Source organism: Limanda limanda, chromosome 1 (genome assembly GCF_963576545.1).
Source record: "Limanda limanda chromosome 1, fLimLim1.1, whole genome shotgun sequence".
Taxonomy (NCBI): domain Eukaryota; kingdom Metazoa; phylum Chordata; class Actinopteri; order Pleuronectiformes; family Pleuronectidae; genus Limanda; species Limanda limanda.
Window position 1 is genome coordinate 11779559 of NC_083636.1, and position 20322 is coordinate 11799880.

Sequence of the window (20322 nt, forward strand, 5' to 3'; positions counted from 1 at the left end):
CAGCTGCTCGCCTCCTGTCGTCCTCTTCACCGATCTCCTCACTCCGGTGTCTCAGCCTCGATCTCCATTCAGCCTGTGTCGCTGTGCGTAAAAGCGCACGGGGGAGAGAGGGAGAGAGAGAGAAATGACGTGCGCGTAAAACGTGGCCGCAATAAAGCGAGACAAAAACCCCACCCTGACTGTGAAAATAAAAAAAAACACCTCTCTTGCACCTTTCCCCAGTTTCCTGAACCCCCTGCTCTCCTCGGTTGACCTCAGGGGAAGTGACATGTGGCAGGTATGAGATGCTGGAGCCCTGCGTGCGTGGATTGGTTTCTGAGGAGCACAGGCGACGATCATCCTTATTTTTCCACCCCCACCCCCCTAAAAAAAAATGTGCCTTGTGGCATTAGTGTTCAGCTAAACACAAGTGGCATTAAAACGGAGACTAAATTATAACAATGAGAGGAAAAAGGCAAACAAAATCTGTCCCCTGCGTATCTAAACCATCCAATTACGCATGGAGGATATCACCGCAGAGACATTATCTAACATGTGCACTCATGTATAATCACGTGTGGGATGAAGACATGTCAGAAGGCAAAGAGTGATTGTTAAAAGCATTTAGTTTAAAAAGCCAACTGAGATTAATGAGGGGGGGGAAACCACAGTAGCTTGAAACTCACATGCTCTGATTGCGTAAAATGAAAAAAATCCCACATCGGCTTCTCGCTCACGATTTTTCCTCCTCTATTGTCTCTGCTCTCTCGCTGCAGGGAGATGAAAAATAAAAGTTGTCACGATTTCAAATCCTCCAGATTTAAACCACAGACATGTGGCCCGAAAGCCCCCCACTGCGAGGAGAGACGGGGTTTCTTCTCCTCCCTCTCCGGCTCCGGTCTGACGGTCTGATGTGTGTGTCTGTGTGTGTCTGTGTGCGTCTGTGGGGGGGGGGGGGGGGGGTGTAGGCACGACCAGAGACAGGAAAAGAATGCAGACGTCCCACTCCTACTGCTTTTTCCCCCAAAATACCAGCAGAGGGTTGGTTGAGTTGAGGCCCCTTCAGTGAGCGCCCTCTGCTGGTTGCACTCAGGGAAAAAAAGGGGAAAACTCAAGATTCTACTATTATAGCAATTGTCATAGAAAATATTTAAAGTATGTATGATATAGTATGATATATTATGATAATTATAATGACAATTTGTATTGATGTACAGGACTATTTCTACATATTGCATATTATTGCTGGTAATTCATATATATACATAAATAATTTCAAATTGGTATTTTCTCGTCTTTTATCTTTATATTTCAATCTTTAGTAAAAAATCTCCAAAGGAATCAAATGCAAACCCGGAAGTGCCGGAGCTTTCATCACCGCACTCTCGACGGAATTTTTTTATATAAGGCGGAAGTGGAGGATGTGTACTCATGGTCGTAAACCTGTCTTTTAGCAACAGGAAACATGATCGTTCTTTTAGGGGAAACTGGATATTAATGAATCAAACATTTTAAACGTGGCAGCGAAACCTCGCGTTTACATGAACGCAGATTTGTTTTCGTCGTTTCAACGAACATTTTTAAAACAACGCTGCCTTCAAGTGCTGTTGGAAATATGAATATTGTTCGACAAAATGGCACAAGAATGTCAAATTCATATCAACCGTACATAGTTCGTATGACAACTGAATAGTGATCACGTAATGGCCCCTGCTAGTAACAGTAATTACATATCTACACCCTTTTTATACACCGTCTATGATCCACACATTCGTTTTGTTGTTGTGCATGCGTGTTTCATTTCTACTCGACTTTCTATTTAATTATACCTATGAAATCTTAGCACTGTTGCGTTCACAATACAAAATAGTACTAAAAAGTAAAAGTTGCTGCAAAAACAGTCACTGACAAAACAACATCAACAGCGTACAGGAAAGTAGCTGGATAAAGTCCGAGTGTCCGTGAACGCACCACAGCAGCTCTCCCAACCTTGCTAGCTGTTAGCACGTCGGCTAACGCGGCTACAGACGACGTTAAACTGCACAGAGCGCGACACTCGGCCAAATAAAGCGAATGGATTTACGTTCAATTCCCACGTAACTCCGGAGAACCCCCCGGGGACCCCGCGGAACCTCTGCGCCATCTACCCACCTCCGCCCGGGTTAGCTGCGCAGCGGGCTAAGCTGCCTGTAGCCAGTCACATTAGCTGTATGCTAGTTTTCCATCGCCTCGGATGCCTCAATGAATGGGGGTGGATGCAGTGAGTGAAGACATCAGTCAACAATGTACGCCTGCTGCTAGCTTCCTCCCTGCGGTGCCCAGCTATCAGGTGCCCGGAGGACAGGGGACTTTACTCGGGCAAACCTGACAACCAGCGTCGTGGCGACAGTCGGAGCACACGGACAGCTCGCAGCACTTCGCCCGGTGGAGCACAAGTTTGTTGGAAACGCATCATCGCGGAGAAATCGTGCATTTCCCACAGGTACACAGACCTAGCCGTAGCCGCGTTAGCTTGCGTAACACAGTGTCACCAGCCAGTGACTGGAAGAGCCCCGTGTGTGTGTTTGTGTTGACAAAGTTAGTTTCGCATTGTTTTTGGAACGTCCCCGGATCGAGTCTCTGCCACAGACTGGATTTATGTGAAGCTGTCATCCGTGAGGCGAGATGATCGCGACTCGGACGGACCCTGCCCTCCGTCCCAGGTAGGGGAGTGGTGGCGGCGGTGGAGACTCCCCGGCCCGGCCTGCTCTGGCCCTCCGCTCACGGATCATGGGAAAGGACTGATCAGAGGAATTGGCTGTTTTATTCATGCATCCGCTGGCAAAGCACCAGACAATGACTTGCAATCGATCCCCGATTGATCAGTGATTTGCTGTTTATAGGATTTTTAAAGGATCACGATGGACACGGAGGAAGTTCCCCAAGAAGAGAATCCTTGGAAGTGATGGCCATGGGCTGTTGAGCTCTACTCGGTGCATTTTCTCTCATACGATCCTGAAAGACTGTTTCACTGGAAACTGCTCCAACATGTCTGCCTTTGCGGAGTTCGTCCCCCCGCCCGAATGCCCGGTTTTCGAGCCCAGTTGGGAGGATTTCTCGGACCCTTTAGGATTCATCAACAAGATCCGACCCATTGCAGAGAAAACGGGCATCTGCAAGATCCGACCCCCAGAGGTAAACTCCTGGCATTTCACACGCATTGAAACAATAACCATCATGATTAAAATCTATGAGGATATGATCCAACGCTGCTTTGCTTTGGGCCTGCGGGAATTTTGCGACTACTTGCCATTACTCCTAATAGAGGTCAAATGAGGCTTAATTTATCTGCCATCATGTGCATTTTGGATTTGAATGGCACTGGATTTCATTTGTTGCTCTGGAAAAAAGTTTGAAAAAGACACAGTACAATCACCAGTTCACAAAAAGGCCCATTTGTTGTTGTTTTCCTGAGGGCTAGCCAAGTTGCACTACAACCAGTGTACCACGTTAGCTGCGAAGATGCGACATTGAGCCACGCAGGCCTAGCCCCCCTCAGACCATAACCTATATTTATGTAATGTAGATGATGGGTTGTACACAAATAAATATCGGACCACGTTATCACTTTCTAGGACCTTTAATACGTTTGGATGGTGTTGTAGACTCATGAAAATTACCAATAAAATACGTTTTAACTTTCTAGGATCTTAGGATGATGTTTTTGTTTACACATATAAATAACCACCAGACCACGTTTCAACTTTCTAGGATCTTAGGATGATGTGTTGTATACACATGTAAATAACCAATCCGACCACGTTTTAACTTTCTAGGACCTATAATATGTTTAGAGGATGTGTTGCATACACACACAAATACCCAGCATAGCACAGTTTTACTTTCTCGGACTTTTAATTAGTTTGATTGTGTGTGTGTGACATAAAGTAAACACTATCAGCTTTAACAGTAGTCCTGCGTGATAAAAGGCTCAACTGTATTATGTTATGAATAGTTTAAACTCTACCTTCACTTAATATCATCTGCTCATGTTCTTTTGTTTTCCTCTGACATTGATTTCTTTCAAGTCGCAGAGTTGCATCTGTCACCCACTCATTATTGATGTAATTTTTAGGAAGAGTGTAGTTATGCTTCTGTTTCCTGTCTATCAGGACTGGCAGCCTCCATTTGCCTGTGACGTACGCAACTTTCGCTTCACTCCCAGAGTGCAACGGCTGAACGAGCTCGAGGTGAGTTTACCAAGAACATGCATCTTTGCCAAGAAGATACATCATGCCATAACAACTCTAATAATAATAATAATTGAAAGGTGAATCTCAAGCGTTGCTTTGTTAAGACGATAAAATAAACATTAATGTATTTTGGAAGTTATTTCAATTGCATTCAGTTTAGAAATGAGAAACAGTCTTTTCTCATTGTTTACTCCTCCATGTTTTAGTAGAATTGCATCAATTCTCTCTCTGACCTGGTATTAAAATGTGTCACGAGTGTGTCTTGTGAACAGAGCTCACTTTCCCGCTCTATATGAAAATAATCACATATTTTGTCTGGCTTATGAAGACCTAATTATGGTGTTATTACACAGTCTGAGTAAAAAGATGTGTCTGTAACTGTGTGAGAGAGAGAATTCAGGAGGGACGGAATAAATCGAATGAATCGCATGAATTGATTCATTCATTCATGGAATCCGTAGAGCTACTATGACAAAACATTATGCAGCGATCAGTTTTGATATTGTTGCAGTGCACACAGACAAATTATGATATGGACACTAAGAAGCATAAAAATATATTTGATTCATGGTAAGACTGAAGCGGGTCAGAAGACGTCAGCTGAGTAAGCGGCCCTTCATGTGCCCCGGATATTTACATTCACAAAGCGAGTAGAATGTGGCCACATGTATCCCAGACCACCGCCGAATGTGGTTTATGTGATTGGATCCCAAAATGCACTGAGGATGCGTTTGAGTGCAGACCTAAACTTAGAATTTTTCAGTTTATAAATATCAGTTTTTAAACGTGTGTAAAGCGACGGCATCTGGACAGAGCCAGAGTCACTTTATAAGGTTCTCACTTAACTTCAGTGTGTTTGTTTATCCGAGTGCAGACATTCTGGTACAATAATGCCTGAGGTGTCAGGTCTAGTTTGCAGAACATAAGGCTCCTGTTTAGAGTCTGTCCTCTCTCTCCTACACGTCCAGGCGCTCACTCGGGTCAAGCTCAACTTTCTGGATCAAATCGCAAAGTTCTGGGAGCTGCAGGGATCCAAGATTCGATTCCCTCATGTGGAGAGAAAGACGTTGGACCTCTATCAGCTTAGCAAGGTAAAACTAGACAGATATGAAAACAACACTACTCCGATGACATTTGTAATTTGTTTTAGGATGTGGATAAATACTGTCAAAACATGGGCGGATCTTATGTTTGACTGCTGCTGCATGTATTGATTCAGTTGCCACACCTTTTGTTATGCATACATGTGTGTGTGTGTTTCAGATTGTGTCGACCGAGGGTGGCTTTGAGACGGTGTGTAAAGAGAAGCGGTGGTCCAAGGTGGCGAGCCGAATGGGCTTTCCATCTGGGAAAGGCGCCGGCTCATTGCTGCGCTCCCACTATGAGAGGATTCTTTACCCCTACGAGCTCTTTCAGTCTGGAGCCACGCTCACCGTGAGTGGGGTTTACTGCTATAAACAATTCTTTCCCTTGCATGAAAACAGCAAATAAACAAGAAAATAAGGTTTTCTTTCACACTCATGTTTTCCCCAATCAGGGCATCCAGAGGTTGTATGATGAGGGCGATGATGGGGAGGAAGTAGATGAGGGAGTTGGTGACGAGGCGGTGGAGGAAGAGGAGCAAGATGAGGAGGAGGAGGAGGAGGATGAGGAGGAGGATAAAGACGGGGAGGGTGACGCTACGCAAACCAAAGATCAGCTTCTGCCTGAGAGGCGGTCCAGGCGCCTTAAGTCGGAGGTAAACAGAAAACAACAACATGAGTTATTAATAACTGTCAGATAGGCTGGGAAACTGGGTCACATGATATAAAGTTTAATTCCTGCTCCAAGTAGGTCACAACATCATAATATTTTGTCAGAGCCATCATTTCCCCCCAGAAATGTAGTGGTTTTAAAACTGGCTAATCTCCTTTTAGCATCTCTGTCACTCTCCCGTCAAGATTGCTAGACGTGGCAGATGTGCTCCCTCTTAGCCTACATCCACAATACTATGTTCTAGTTTGTAAATGCATATGTGAATATGTGAGTGGTCACGTGATGGGCATTGTCAGGCGTGTTACTATAGATGGGAATTAAAAGTGATATAGAGCCAAAACACTCATGTGGACCGAGATTGGTCTATTTTTAAAAATGCTGGTTTCAAACAAAATGTAGAAGTATGAATGTAGCCTTTTGACTCCGTTTCACACTCTGCCATTTTTGTTGCTGTGTTTCTCTAGAGAGAAAACAAGGAGCCAAAAGGCCTGAAAATCTTCGGCACAAGTCCCAAGATGGTGGGCTTGGAGATCGTGGCAGCTGGTACGGAACATTTTTGATTGACATGTATGTTGAAATGCGTGGGAGGCACCAAAAATAACTGAGATAATTTATTTTCTTGTATCTGCAACTTTCAATCAGATGACGGATTCAACAAGAAGCAGCGTCACTTAAAAGCCCAGGCCTTTGCCATCAAAATGAGACCTCGCAAGGAGACGCTGGAGGTCAACTTTGTGAGTAGTAGTCCTACTGTGTGTTTGACAATTACCTGATTTCTGACGTTGATTGAATCCTCAGTAACTCTGTATATGCACCCCCCCCCCCCCCGTGCAGATCGACCTCTACCTCTGCCTTGTGTGCGGCCGTGGCGACGAGGAGGACCGGCTCCTGCTGTGTGACGGCTGTGACGACAGCTACCACACCTTCTGTCTGATCCCGCCTCTGCAGGATGTGCCCAAGGGAGACTGGCGCTGCCCTAAGTGTGTTGCCGAGGTAACGCTCTCTGGCCAATTTCGATTCTCAAAGTTCATGCAGATTCATTCATACTTTTCAATCTGTTTATCATTTGTTCTTTCCATATTCAACAAAATCTTAAAGTAAGAGAAAGACTTATAATTATATTATAATATCCGATCCAAAAAAATCTAATACTGTTTTTTTAGATTTTTTGCTCTAATCAAAAATAGGAAATGGAAATAAAATGGGCCACTCCTTTGATCACCAATTTGTCGAACTTGCATGACCTGGAAGTCACAGTCTCATTCTGGTTTCTCTTAGATTTTTTTCTTTGATTTTGGAACGATTCTTTCTCTCAAATGTGAAAAAAAACATCCTAAAACCATTTTTAAAGTCCCTCCGATGTGACTTCACATTGTGGTGTTGTCATTGTCTCGTATGATAAGAATTGTTTTCTTATCGCTCTGTCATCCTTATCGTATCTATGATATATATAAATAATTTCAGTGGTTATTGCCCTGTTGCTGTATATACTCGTGATGTAATCAATCTGTTGTCCACCTCCCCTACAGGAGTGCAGTAAGCCCAGGGAAGCGTTTGGCTTCGAGCAGGCTGTAAGAGAGTACACTCTGCAGAGCTTCGGAGAGATGGCTGACCACTTCAAGTCGGACTATTTCAACATGCCCGTACACGTACGTGATATCCACATTTTTAAGCTAGATCACGCTTACTGTACTTTTTCGTTTGAAAGCACATCTACTCTGCTACGGATAAGACTTGCATGCACCCTTCTTCAGAGATTTAGAACCACTAGAACTAAGGAGTTTGGAAATGAACTGAAACAGATTAGTACAGATGTGCCCTTAGAAGGGATATGTGTTGCTCTCAGGCTTTTGAAGTGAACAGGTAAGGCAGGGATTCTCATTAGTTCCACTTTGTGCCTCCAGATGGTTCCCACGGAGCTGGTGGAGAAGGAGTTCTGGCGCCTGGTCAGCAGCATCGAGGAAGACGTCATCGTGGAGTACGGTGCTGACATCAGCTCCAAAGAGGTGGGCAGCGGATTTCCTGTCAGGGACGGCAAGAGGAGGCTGTTGGGCGACGAAGAGGTGAGAGCATTGCTTTGTTGTTTATATTCCATCACCCGGGTTTCCCGTTTCCATCACAGCTGATCAGAGCAGATAATAAACAACAAAAGCTGATTGTATCTTTTCCCATTGCAGACCAAATCCCAGATATAAATGTGTGTTTGTGGGTTTTTGATAAGTGGAAAAGACGCTTTAGAATCATAGTTAATTCTTTTCTTGAATGTATTATCAAAATGTTATAACAATACAACACTGTTAATTGAGATTCAAATGTGTGCTACAAACAACCCCGGGGTTATTTTATTCCTCAGACGTCCATCTATTAGATGCTCTAAAAACCCTTTTCTCTTTTATTAAATACACTATTATGACTTAAAAACATGACGATTTCCCTAATGTGAAATAGAGTGAAATATTGCCTGTCTTTTCAGGAGTATGCCAACTCGGGCTGGAACCTGAACAACATGCCGGTGCTGGAGCAGTCAGTGCTCACCCACATCAATGTGGACATCTCAGGCATGAAGGTACCCTGGCTTTACGTGGGCATGTGTTTCTCCTCGTTCTGTTGGCACATCGAGGACCACTGGAGTTACTCCATCAACTTCTTGCACTGGTGAGACTTCTTTCCCCCCCTACTCTGATGCTTTTGTACAGACGCAAACATAAAATTCATCGATTGAAGCCAAAAAATATAAAATACATAACACTGACAACTTAAAAAGTCAACAATTTAATTGAATTATTTATGCTCGCACGAATTAATTGAATTATTTTCCACTGGAACTTGAGGTCAATATCTTTTATTGCAAATTGTTTTCCTTTCTGTTCTTTCCAGGGGTGAGCCGAAGACGTGGTACGGCGTGCCAGCCTCTGCAGCAGAGCAGCTGGAGGCCGTGATGAAGAAGTTGGCTCCAGAGCTGTTTGACTCGCAGCCAGACCTCCTCCATCAGCTGGTCACCATCATGAATCCAAACGTCCTCATGGAGCACGGTGTCCCTGTAAGTGTCCCTGGGCCTGCGGTTGATATTTGATCTGATTATTGGTTGTATGTTCCATGTTGTTTATCACTCACACGTTTGTACCTCCCCTCCTCAGGTGTACAGGACCAATCAGTGTGCAGGGGAGTTTGTGGTGACCTTCCCCAGAGCCTATCACAGCGGCTTCAACCAGGGCTACAACTTCGCTGAGGCTGTTAACTTCTGCACTGCTGACTGGGTGAGGGGAAACGCACTTCACACTCGTCCTCTTCTCACTCTTCTTCTTGCTCTTCCTCTCCCTCCTCTTTAAATTCTTCCTCTTCTGCTTCCTCTTATAGATCTTACTCTTTCTCTTCTTCTTCATCTCCCTCTTCTTCCTCCCTTTCTTCTTCTTCCTACTCTTCCTTTTCATTTCCCCAACCACTCCTACTGCTTTTTCTACAACTGTTATACTAAAACTGAAGTCACTGAACATGGATGTTAATCTTTCACTCATGCTCTTCCTCAGTTGCCTATGGGTCGTCAGTGTGTGGCCCACTACAGGCGACTCCACCGCTACTGCGTCTTCTCACACGAGGAGCTGCTGTGCAAGATGGCTGCAGATCCAGAGAGCCTTGACGTGGAACTGGCTGCTTCTGTCTTCAAGGAAATGGGAGATATGATGGTGGAGGAGACAAAGCTCCGACACGCCATACGAGAAATGGTAAGAGGGATTTCGGTTTTGATAATCAACGGTAGTCTGGCTTTAAACCTGGGTCTCATCTATGGTTTGTGGTTTTATGCCCAAGTTTCATGTTTTGTTCTCATTCCTCCCTACCTACAGGGGGTGCTCTCCTCAGAACAAGAGGTTTTTGAACTGGTGCCCGATGATGAGCGCCAGTGCTACAAGTGTAAAACAACCTGTTTTCTGTCCGCGCTGACTTGCACCTGCAGCCCCGACCGTCTGGTTTGTCTTCACCACGCAGAAGATCTGTGCGACTGTCCGCTCGGCAACAAGTGTCTCCGGTGAGTGGACTCTTTTTTTAGGCACAACACCAGTTTAGTGAGGTCTAATAAAAGAATAACTTTAAGTCAAATATTTGTAATTAAAATCATACTAGCAGAAGCCACACAAACCGTTTCAACTAGTGTTTGCCATGATATATTTCAGGTATCGGTACGATCTGGAGGAGTTTCCGTCCATGCTTTATGGAGTGAAGACACGGGCTCAGTCCTATGAAACGTGGGCAAAGAGGGTCACAGAGGCCCTGGCAGCAGACCAGAAGAACAAGAAAGGTTTTTATATACTTTAGTAGTGCAACAAAAATACATTTCCCCAAAAATATATTTTTGTTCTATTGTGTCATTGTTGCCATTTCATTAGTATTTGGTGTCTGACAGATCTTATTGAGCTCAAGGTTTTGCTGGAGGACGCCGAGGACAGAAAGTATCCAGAGAACAGTCTGTTCCGACGCCTCAGGGAGATGGTCAAAGAGGCGGAGACGTGCTCCTCTGTAGCTCAGCTGCTGCTCAGCCGAAAGCAGAGGCACAGGTTAGCCCAACCAGCATGTACCCCTAGTCCTTTAGTGGATTGTATATGTTTTTCGTGAATGTATACGGTCTGCCGGGTTCAAAAGTCCGCAGCACGGGCAGCTCTTCTCTCACAGTAAACCCTTTTCCGGAGGCTGATGAAACGGCTCCTAGCAGCGTTTTCTAACACCAATCCACCACATCTTGACGGAGCTCAATCCAGCTATGAGAGTCTCCTGCTGCTGCAGCAATAAATATAATTAAGAAACTAAAGCGTTTTCTGAACGTTAGAGCCTGTAAACCTTTTCAAGTAGTGCCCCCCAAAATTAAGATTGTGAACCCAAAAACGAGCTTGGAAATCGGTGCATTATCTGCTCAGGTTCAGAGGAGAAACTAAATCAGGACTCTTTCCATGTGTGTTTGCAGCGGTCGTCTGCGTTCCGAGATCACTCGTAACCGCACCAAACTGACGGTGGACGAGCTCAAGGCTTTTGTGGATCAGCTCTTCCGGCTGCCCTGCATCATCAGCCAGGCCCGACAAGTCAAAGTTAGTCCCGTCAACACCCACACTCCAATAGTCATATTCAGTTGTTGTTTGTCCCTTTTCAATTTGTTTCTTATAAACTCCATTCTTTCTTTCTCGAAACGATGAATCTATCTTCTTTTGTGCCTAATCTCTGTCTTTTACCTTCAACGTCTCCAGGAGTTACTGGAAAATGTAGAGGACTTCCATGAGCGAGCCCAGGCGGCGCTGTCGGACGAGATGCCTGACTCCTCAAAGCTGCAGGTGCTGTTGGATCTGGGTAGCGGGCTGGATGTTGAGCTGCCTGAGCTTCCGAGGCTCAAACAGGAGCTCCAGCAAGCCCGCTGGCTTGATGAGGTAGACCATAATAAGAGCTTCTATCTGACTGGGTGGTTAGAACGAACTGAGGTCTCATGCAACATACTGTCCTTCCCAGGTTCGCGTCACCCTGGCCGAGCCCCACCGGGTCACCCTGGAGCTGATGAAGAGACTGATCGACTCCGGGGTGGGTCTGGCTCCGCACCACGCCGTGGAGAAGGCTATGGCCGAGCTGCAAGAGATCCTGACTGTCTCAGAGAGATGGGAGGATAAGGCTCGTGGCTGCCTTCAGGCAAGGTAAGGTTGCACTAATTCAAATGAGGATACACATTTGTAAAGGCTTCCTTTCCCACGGTGGTGTTAAACATTTATGAAAGCATTTTGCAAGCTAAATGCATCTAAGTCACAACTGTTCACAAGCTACAGCTTTTAAGTCCCTTTTGAAAGTCCCAGTCAAAAGCCCCCAATCAGTTACACAAACTCAGTGCAATTTATATTAACTGCACTGGGCTTGTGGCTCGGGTTACGTTCTTTACAACTGAACTGCTACATGATTTCCTCCACATGTTTTTGAACCTACAACAACTGCAAGTCATGGCGTGTGAACTTGGCCTTATAAAATTGCACCATGACTCATACTTGATCACCCCCTGTCTCTTTGTCCTCATGTAACCCCAGGCCTCGACACAGCTTGGTGACCTTGGAGAGCATTGTGCTGGAAGCTCGCAACATCCCAGCATATCTGCCAAATATTTTGGCCCTCCGAGAGGCCCTACAGAAGGCTAAGGAGTGGACCTCCAAGGTGGAGGCCATCCAGAGCGGCAGCAGCTACGCTTACCTGGAGCAGCTGGAGAGTTTGCTGGCCAGGGGTCGCTCCATCCCCGTCCGGTTAGATCCGCTCACCCAGGTGGAGTCTCAGGTAGCGGCAGCCAGATCCTGGAGAGAGAGAACTGGTCGCACCTTCCTCAAGAAGAACTCCACCTACACGCTGCACCAGGTGGGTCATCATAAGTCAAGGAGGGAGTAGTTGTTGATTTGATGCTTGGCTGTGAGGTGGGAATTACATTGGGCTATGATGGTGGATATGATATAATACATAACGACAAAGTTGGGTGAAAAATAAATGTACACATGGGGTGGAAAAACAGCGGAATGAAAAGTTGGTCTCTTCTCGTAGGTGCTCAGTCCTCGCGTGGACATTGGGATTTACGGTAATAGCAAAAGCAAGCGGAAGCGTGTCAAGGAGCTCATGGAGAAGGAGAGAGGCGGCTTTGACCCTGACGCACTCAGCGACCTGGAGGAAAGCCTGGAGGAGGTACGAGAACCTTCCACTGTCGTCGCAGCCTTCAAATCCAAAGAACAGAAAGAAGTGGAGGCCATCCACTCACTCCGAGCTGCCAACCTTGCCAAGATGGCCATGGCCGACCGCATCGAGGAGGTGAAGTTCTGCCTGTGTCGAAAGACGGCCAGCGGCTTCATGTTGCAGTGCGAGCTTTGTAAGGACTGGTTCCACGGAGCGTGCGTGCCTCTTCCTAAGACGGGAACCCAGAAGAAAGTGGGCGTTGGCTGGCAGAGTAACAGCAAAGACTCTAAGTTCCTGTGTCCGCTGTGTCAGCGGTCCAGGAGGCCGAGACTAGAGACAATTCTGTCGCTGCTGGTGTCGCTGCAGAAGCTGCCGGTGCGTCTTCCAGAAGGAGAGGCTCTCCAGTGTTTGACCGAGAGGGCAATGAGCTGGCAGGTATGAAGCGAATTATACCACTGATCAGAGCTTGTCAGGTTACACCACCTTTATTGTGAGAGCTTTTGATCTCTTCTAAGTACTCACCTCTTCACTGGTCTAAATGTCCCACCAGGACCAAGCCCGTCAATCTCTCGCCACTGAGGAGTTGTCCTCGGCCCTGGCAAAACTGTCTGTGCTGAGTCAGCGGATGGTGGAGCAAGCTGCAAGAGAGAAAACAGAGAAAATCATCAACGCTGAGCTTCAGAAAGCTGCTGCCAACCCTGACTTACAGGTATCAAACTTTGAAAGATTGAATGATTTAAATGATCGTGGTTCATGTACTCGTACATCAGTCAGATTCTAGGTGGTGTTGTGTAGTTTTCATGGCCTCTGCTGGGGCTGTTGATGCAAGTATGGAATAGACCAGAAGAGGGCACTAATATCACATAATCACAGTCTAAAGTGTGAAGAAATGAAGGGACTTACAGATATCACAACGTAGTAAACACACACATTCTATAAAATCTGGTTTTAAATTATGGACTAGTAGTTTGCAAACCTAGAGTCCAAACAATGAAACCAGATGGAGGTGAGTCAAAGCTACTTTGCCTCATAAATACAATCAAATATTTATTTAAAATATGCCATAAACATGGAGGCTCTTCTGACTCAAAAAGGGTCTCAGAAGACATTTGATCCAGAATTGTTGATGTACTTGTTACTGGAAAGTTAATGAAGTCTTTTCAAAGAGACAAGACATTCATCAGTTCACAGACAAACTAAGAAACTGTAGGAGTCCAAAAACACAGAGCAGAGGGATCAGTGAGGTCAAAATAAAAGGAACCGTTGAGAAACGGCTTAAAGGAATTATTTTAACTGGTTATCCCTGAGCTGGCTGTTTTCCAGCTTAGGCTCAGTAGAAGATGAAGAAGGGTGATGCACATAGACTGTATATATAAAGGTGATGCAGCGGGACAATGACCCGGAGCATCGATCTATTTCGCTTGTAATTTGTATTGTAATTGTAGGATAATTGTGATTTTGACAGATTTATTGCACTAAATAAATCTGTCCAGAGCAGAGGAGAAACCTGAGAGCAGATATTTTCCATTCACACAGAAGCAGCATGAGCACAAGGAGAAGAGCTGAAGCTGGAGCATAGGAAATCTAATGCTAAACATTGCGTTATGTGCTGAGTCAGTTTTTTCCCCCCCTCACCAGGGCCACATCCAGACTTTCCAGCAGTCGGGTTTCAGCAGAGCCACGTCACCTCGCCAGTCTCTGGACTACGATGACGAGGAGACGGACTCAGACGAGGACATTAGGGAGACCTACGGATACGATATGAAGGTGAGCGAGGCAGAATTGACATTGAGACATTGTTCAAACCCCATGTTAGCGAGCAGGGTGTTTTTTAAATCAGTTTGTCTGTGTTCTTGTCTTTGTTTTAGGACCCAGGTGAGGTCAAGCCCTACCTGTTCTGTGACGAGGAGATTCCCGTCAAGTCCGAGGAGGTGGTCAGTCACATGTGGCCGGTTGCCACGCCCTCCTTCTGTGCCGAGCATGCCTACTCCTCCGCCTCCAAGTCCTGTGTGCAAAGTGAGACCCCATTTACTTTTTCCACTCAATGTGCTTTGTTGACTATGCATATCTATCCCTCTCTCTCTTTTTTCTCTTGACCATTCAAGCTCTGATGAGTCAATTTCTGTTTTTCTTTATTCATACTCACATTTTGAATTACCCTCTTGAGAAATTAGAGATTCCAGTTTTTCTTTGTCCCTTTGTCACCTCACACTCGGAATGTATAATTTCAGACATTAGCACACCCAGGAAGCAGCCCCGGAAGACCCCCCTCATCCCCCGCAGCCTGGAGCCGCCGGTGCTGGAGCTGTCCCCGCAGGCCAAGGCCCAGCTGGAGGAGCTGATGATGCTGGGAGACCTGCTGGAGGTGTCCCTGGATGAGACCCAGCACATCTGGAGGATCCTGCAGGCCACGCACCCCCCCTCTGAGGAGAGATTCCTGCAGGTCATGGAGGTAGGGAGGTCATATGTTACGCAACCGCAGGATTGTGTTTGAGTCAGTTGTTGTGATTGGTTCTGGTCAAGACTTTTGCAAACGCAGGTCACATTAAGGAAAGTAGTCCCTGCAACAAATACTGAATTATAGCTTCATCTTTTCCTTGTGTTCTACAGCCCGACGATTCTCTGATGGACAAGCCCCTGAAGCTCAAGCTCAAAGATGCCGAGAAGAAGAGGAAACGGAAGCTGGAAAGAGCCGAGCACCACCACATGCTGATGGCCGCCGCAGCCGTGGGCGGGGGCCAGGTGATGGGAGAAATGCGACCGGCCAAGTCCAAGGAGCTGAAAAGGGTCGGCCTGGAGCTCGGCCTGGGCGGGAAACCCAAGAAAAAGAAACTCAAGCTCAACATGGACAAAAACCGAGAGATGAAGCAGCTCGCCAAACGGTTAGTCAAGGAGGAGAAGGAGAGGAAGAGGAAGGAGAAGGCGGCCGCCAAGGCAGAGGCCGTCAGAGAGGGACTGGAGAAGAGGAAGGAGAAGAAGATCCTCGACATTCCCTCCAAGTACGACTGGTCCGGAGCTGAGGATTCCAATGATGAGAACGCTGTGTGTGCAGCTAAGAACTGCCAGAGACCCTGTAAAGATAAGGTGAGAACTCAGGTCATTGACCTCCACTGGTTTATTCAAGAATAATATTGTGAAATATTTCTCTTGCCAAGATACGTCTGAGTTTCCGCTCCTTAGATCAAGACCTGTGTTGGGAGGGTGATTCAGGGAAAGAGGCACAAGGAGGTGAATCATAGATGATTGATAGGCACAGCTTTGGTTTAGCAATTAACAGTGGTCAAGTGACCATGTGACTGTGCACCTTTTTAAAATTCAAAGTTCTGTCTCCTTCAAATATTATTATAATCAATTAAATATGCCATTTCCATATTAATTTAGTAGAAATATGGACACAATTAATGTGTTATTTTTAATTTAAAAATCCCATTCCATTATATTCACTTGTGTCTCATTGATTCAAGACCTGCTGCAACTTTATATTTATATTTCTGAAGATATCACTTATTTTATTGATGAATCCAAAACCACATTTTAAAACCCAAAGCAGATTAACTTAATAATATATATAAATCTAATATTGAAAAAGGAAAAAGCAGAAACCAGAGATTGTCTGATAGTTGATTACTTTTACGTCAGTTGACTTATTTTTACAGCTCTAATATCATTTTCAAAAAAGGCAACACAATTTATATGTTCTGCGGAATCCATATGAATATACTGGAGTAATAATAAAAAATATTCCAATACCATTTTTCCAATTCCGACACCTGGACTTTGCATTTTGACCGATTTCAATTATTACCAATCAGATATCAGTGCTTTTTTTTTTTTTAAAGAATAACTTATATAATGTATTGTAATTAGCTTTATGCTACTTACCCTGCTTGCGAAGTGATGACTGCTTTCTTGTTGTATGACCTTGAACAAGTTAAACCCTTATACAGTGAATGAATGACACAGAAAATATTTTATTTTCCAGTCATTACTGAGAAAGAAAAACAAATGTATAAATCTGTGAAAACACTAGTGCCACCCCCCGAAATTGAAGTGTTGCATATGGAACATGTCGTTGTAAAATGCAGTCGCTACAACTGGTGAATCTTTCCCGTCCCAACCAAGAGTTTTGCATTATTTTAGTGCATCTGCCATTTTTTGCCATTCATATCTCAGCAAACGCTCTTATTCTGCAAAGTTAAATCTCTGATTGCCCTGCTGATGTTGGACCCCAGTGTTGGCTGAGTACATCATCAGTCGGAACACTCTTGACCTGCTTGGTAACAATGCTGCCACACTTCGAGAGGCGGTAAATACCGGATTGACTCTTTGATAGGAACAAGCTTACAGGTCGTTGAGACTGTAAACGCCTGGTGAATGATGTTTTTTTGTTTGCTAAGGACAGAGTTAATAACAAACACATCTCACAAAATGAAACGCAGAAAGCTGATAACAGCACTGGAACACCTTAAAGAGAGTTACAGATAACGTATTAACAGGACACACTGATGGGACTCTTTTTTGAGACGGAGCACCAGACTCAGCGGCGAGTTAACCAGTGGCCAGTCTCCTTTCCCCCCCCTCTGTGCCCACTGGGCGGCCAATCGGAGCGGAGGAACTGGTAGGCCTGCAGCTCTGTGGGCGGAGCACAGATGATGTATTGATGAAGTTGCTGGAATATGCAGGCAACACACGAAGCTGGGATCATTAACAGTTGTGTGGTGTTAATAAGAATGATGCTTCCTTCTCACTGCCAGTGAGTTTGTCCAGGATGTGTTAACCTGTGTCTTTTACATGTTCTCCTCATGTCCAAAGATTTGCATTCATATCTATTAGGCTTCTGATAGAGTGGTGACTGGTCCTGAGTGAATGGAACCAGTGGGCTGAGTGAAGGCCCCTGGGAAACGGCCCCTGACCCCTGCAGCAGAACTTTGTCACATCATAGCATGTAAAATAGAAAGAAACGGCCGAATGTTAAACACTATAGATCTGAATTTCAAGAGTTCCAATTGTCATTTAATCAATACAAACAAGCGTCACTCTGCTAGTCCATTAAAAAAGAGATTGAACACAAAAGAAAAAGGTCAAGCATAAGAGTAAAGTTTGGCTTACTTATATAATAAAGTATATGAAAAACGAAAATAAATATACACTTATTATCATATTTTGTGCAAAGAGCAGCAGCAGTGGAATCTGAAGGTGAACATTTTTGCGACAGTTCCTTGGGTTCATAGTGCGTTGTTGAGTGTGCGTTTGTGAGCCTGCTGGTTTGTGGGTAGACACAAAAAGCACGACACAACACGTTTAACCACATGGAGTTTATCTGTGTTGTGCGCAGAGAAAATTAGCGTGTGTGTTCAGTTGGTTCTTTTTTGGCTCAGTATTCGTCTAAATTACCTCTGATACAATGACTGAGTCAGAGCTTTGCCGCCCACTGTTAAAAATTACACATTAGTGATGGTTTTTTCCTATAAATTTGTGTTTTACTTAGCAAACCACTGTCACATGTTTTATGAGGCTGCCGTGTGGCCGGCTTTCGGCGTCTCTCTGCCATCGTGTGACTTTGCTATCCGGAGGGCTTTGAGGGAATTACTGCCGGTTTTGAAATGCTCCAAATGTCCACTTGCTGCTCAAGGAGGGATTGGTTGGAATTTTGTGGTCAAAGGTCCCAGTCAGTGTGATCTCAAAGTACACATTGTGGCCATAACTCAAGATTCAAGAATAATGTGTTTGTATTAAACTTAAAACCTAGTTAATGATTGTCCTCAGTAGTCTCCACATTGGCCTGTCAGTTTCTCTAAAAGAAATCAAGTTTGGATAAATTAGACACGACACACACACAATCACACAACCACAAGTCAGATGAGGATGAAAACGTATCCACTTGTCTTTGGTGCCTGCTCCGCTGCCTCAGTCAGGTGGAAAGCTAACAGGTGAGCCCACATGGTACAAAGTCGACCAACGGCCTCACCTTTGACTGTTACTTTGCAGTACTCCGTGTAGAAATACAAAATACTTCCACACGTAGCTTCTCATATACTTTGTATTGATTGCCCTCTGCTGGATTATGAGGCAAACTAGTTCAGACAATCTGAGGCGCTTCTAGACTGTTTATTTTGAAATTGAACAGGTCATTCAAATCAATATTCGGATTTTAAATAAACAGTGACAACCCTATTACTTGTATATGATGAGTCAGATAAGGATGTAAATTGCGTCTTGACCAGTTGGCGAAGGAATACAAACCAGCAGCACTGTCATTCCTCACTCACGTGTCTGCATTTGTCTCTGTGTGTGTGTTCCCAGGTGGACTGGGTGCAGTGCGACGGCGGCTGCGACGAGTGGTTCCACCAGGTGTGCGTGGGCGTGACCTGCGAAATGGCCGAGAACGAGGACTACATCTGTGTGGACTGCCCGCGCAAGTCCACCGGGGGGGGCGTGGGCATCACCGTGGAGGAGGTGGCGGAGGAGAGCGTGGTGGTGCTGGCGACATCCATTCAGAGTCTGCCCTCGTCTGTCGTGGCCTCGTGGACTCACGTGGCCACAGCCTCTCATCTGATCCCAACAACGTCCCACCAGCAGCAGCTCCACCAGCAGCAGCAGCCAGAGCCTCAGCAAGGCAGTTAGCCTAGGACTGACTTTGAAGACTGTACCTCACACACACAATGAGTTTAACACAAAACTGGAATCAGGCGAGCATTACAACCCATCAACCTATAAGACTGTACAGTTGCTGGAGAATAACCCCGTGTGCAGAAGAGGAGGGCCACACTCAGGGTGTTTCTGTGACTGCATCGATTACAGAGCACAAGATAAAAAGACATCATGCATCTGGAAGAATCCTGCTCTGACTGTTAGACCGCAGCAACGACATTTTGTCTCTGAACTAGTCGGATGTGCTGCAGAGGTTGTTGATGCACAGACGACTCCTCCTGCAGCCGTTTTACGTCTAGAAACGTCCACCAGCTATTTCCCCCAGTTCCCCCGCCCCCGGAATAACAAGTCACTTAACGTCCAGTCCAACAAACCCCAGCTGTTGTATTCAGTGCAAACTGGCAAATAAACAAACATGTTACCGTCGGTCGTGTTGTACTGGAAACCCTGAACCGCTCCTCTCTGTCCTCTGCCTGGAACCTTCAGATGGTTACTTCTCAATATGTAGGATGTCAGACTAGGAAAAAAACAAATGGTTGTAATGTAGTGGAATTATTTATAATGTACATAGCTTTTAAGCATTTAAACAAATGGATTGTGGCTTTTTTTGTTTTCTCACCTTTAATAAACTATTCCTAGTCAAATAAGTGAATACTGTGTTGTGGTTGTGTTTATTTTTGTCTTAATTCACTTTTTTGCTTTGATCTACAGTGCTTTTACTGGTAGTAAAAACACATTCATATATATAAGTTCCCAAAATGTGCCTGATTCATGAATTATTTCCTGGGAAAATGGGTATAAAAAGGTGAAAATGCCGTATTAGCAATGTTGAAGAGAGTGAACTGCAAAATGTAATGTTTTCTTCCCTGATCCGCACTGCATCTTTCCACCGAGTTTTGCGGAAATCCGTTCCCTTGTTTTTGTTTATTATTGTTCACAAACAAACAAATGGACAGAGGTGAAAGCATAACCTCTTCGGTGAAGATTTTAAAAAAAGGCACGTTAGTATGTTGTCTGTCAGAGGACATGGAGA

The 20322-nt window shown here is 45.0% G+C and overlaps 1 protein-coding gene across 1 annotated transcript; it reads left to right on the top strand.

Annotated features, from left to right (window-relative positions):
* The first annotated feature begins 1968 nt into the window (after nucleotides 1-1968).
* kdm5a (lysine demethylase 5A) lies at nucleotides 1969-19941 on the top strand. Its single transcript, XM_061072411.1, has 28 exons — nucleotides 1969-3153; nucleotides 4131-4208; nucleotides 5180-5302; nucleotides 5475-5645; nucleotides 5749-5949; nucleotides 6431-6509; nucleotides 6609-6700; nucleotides 6801-6959; nucleotides 7496-7615; nucleotides 7871-8029; nucleotides 8440-8621; nucleotides 8844-9006; nucleotides 9104-9223; nucleotides 9494-9688; nucleotides 9809-9990; nucleotides 10136-10260; nucleotides 10366-10516; nucleotides 10921-11041; nucleotides 11198-11374; nucleotides 11454-11632; nucleotides 12014-12332; nucleotides 12513-13073; nucleotides 13189-13347; nucleotides 14277-14405; nucleotides 14507-14654; nucleotides 14870-15090; nucleotides 15249-15722; nucleotides 18942-19941. The coding sequence occupies exons 1-28, from the start codon at nucleotides 3007-3009 to the stop codon at nucleotides 19260-19262; spliced, it is 5256 nt and encodes a 1751-aa protein (XP_060928394.1). The 5' UTR covers nucleotides 1969-3006; the 3' UTR covers nucleotides 19263-19941.
* The last annotated feature ends 381 nt before the right edge of the window (nucleotides 19942-20322 follow it).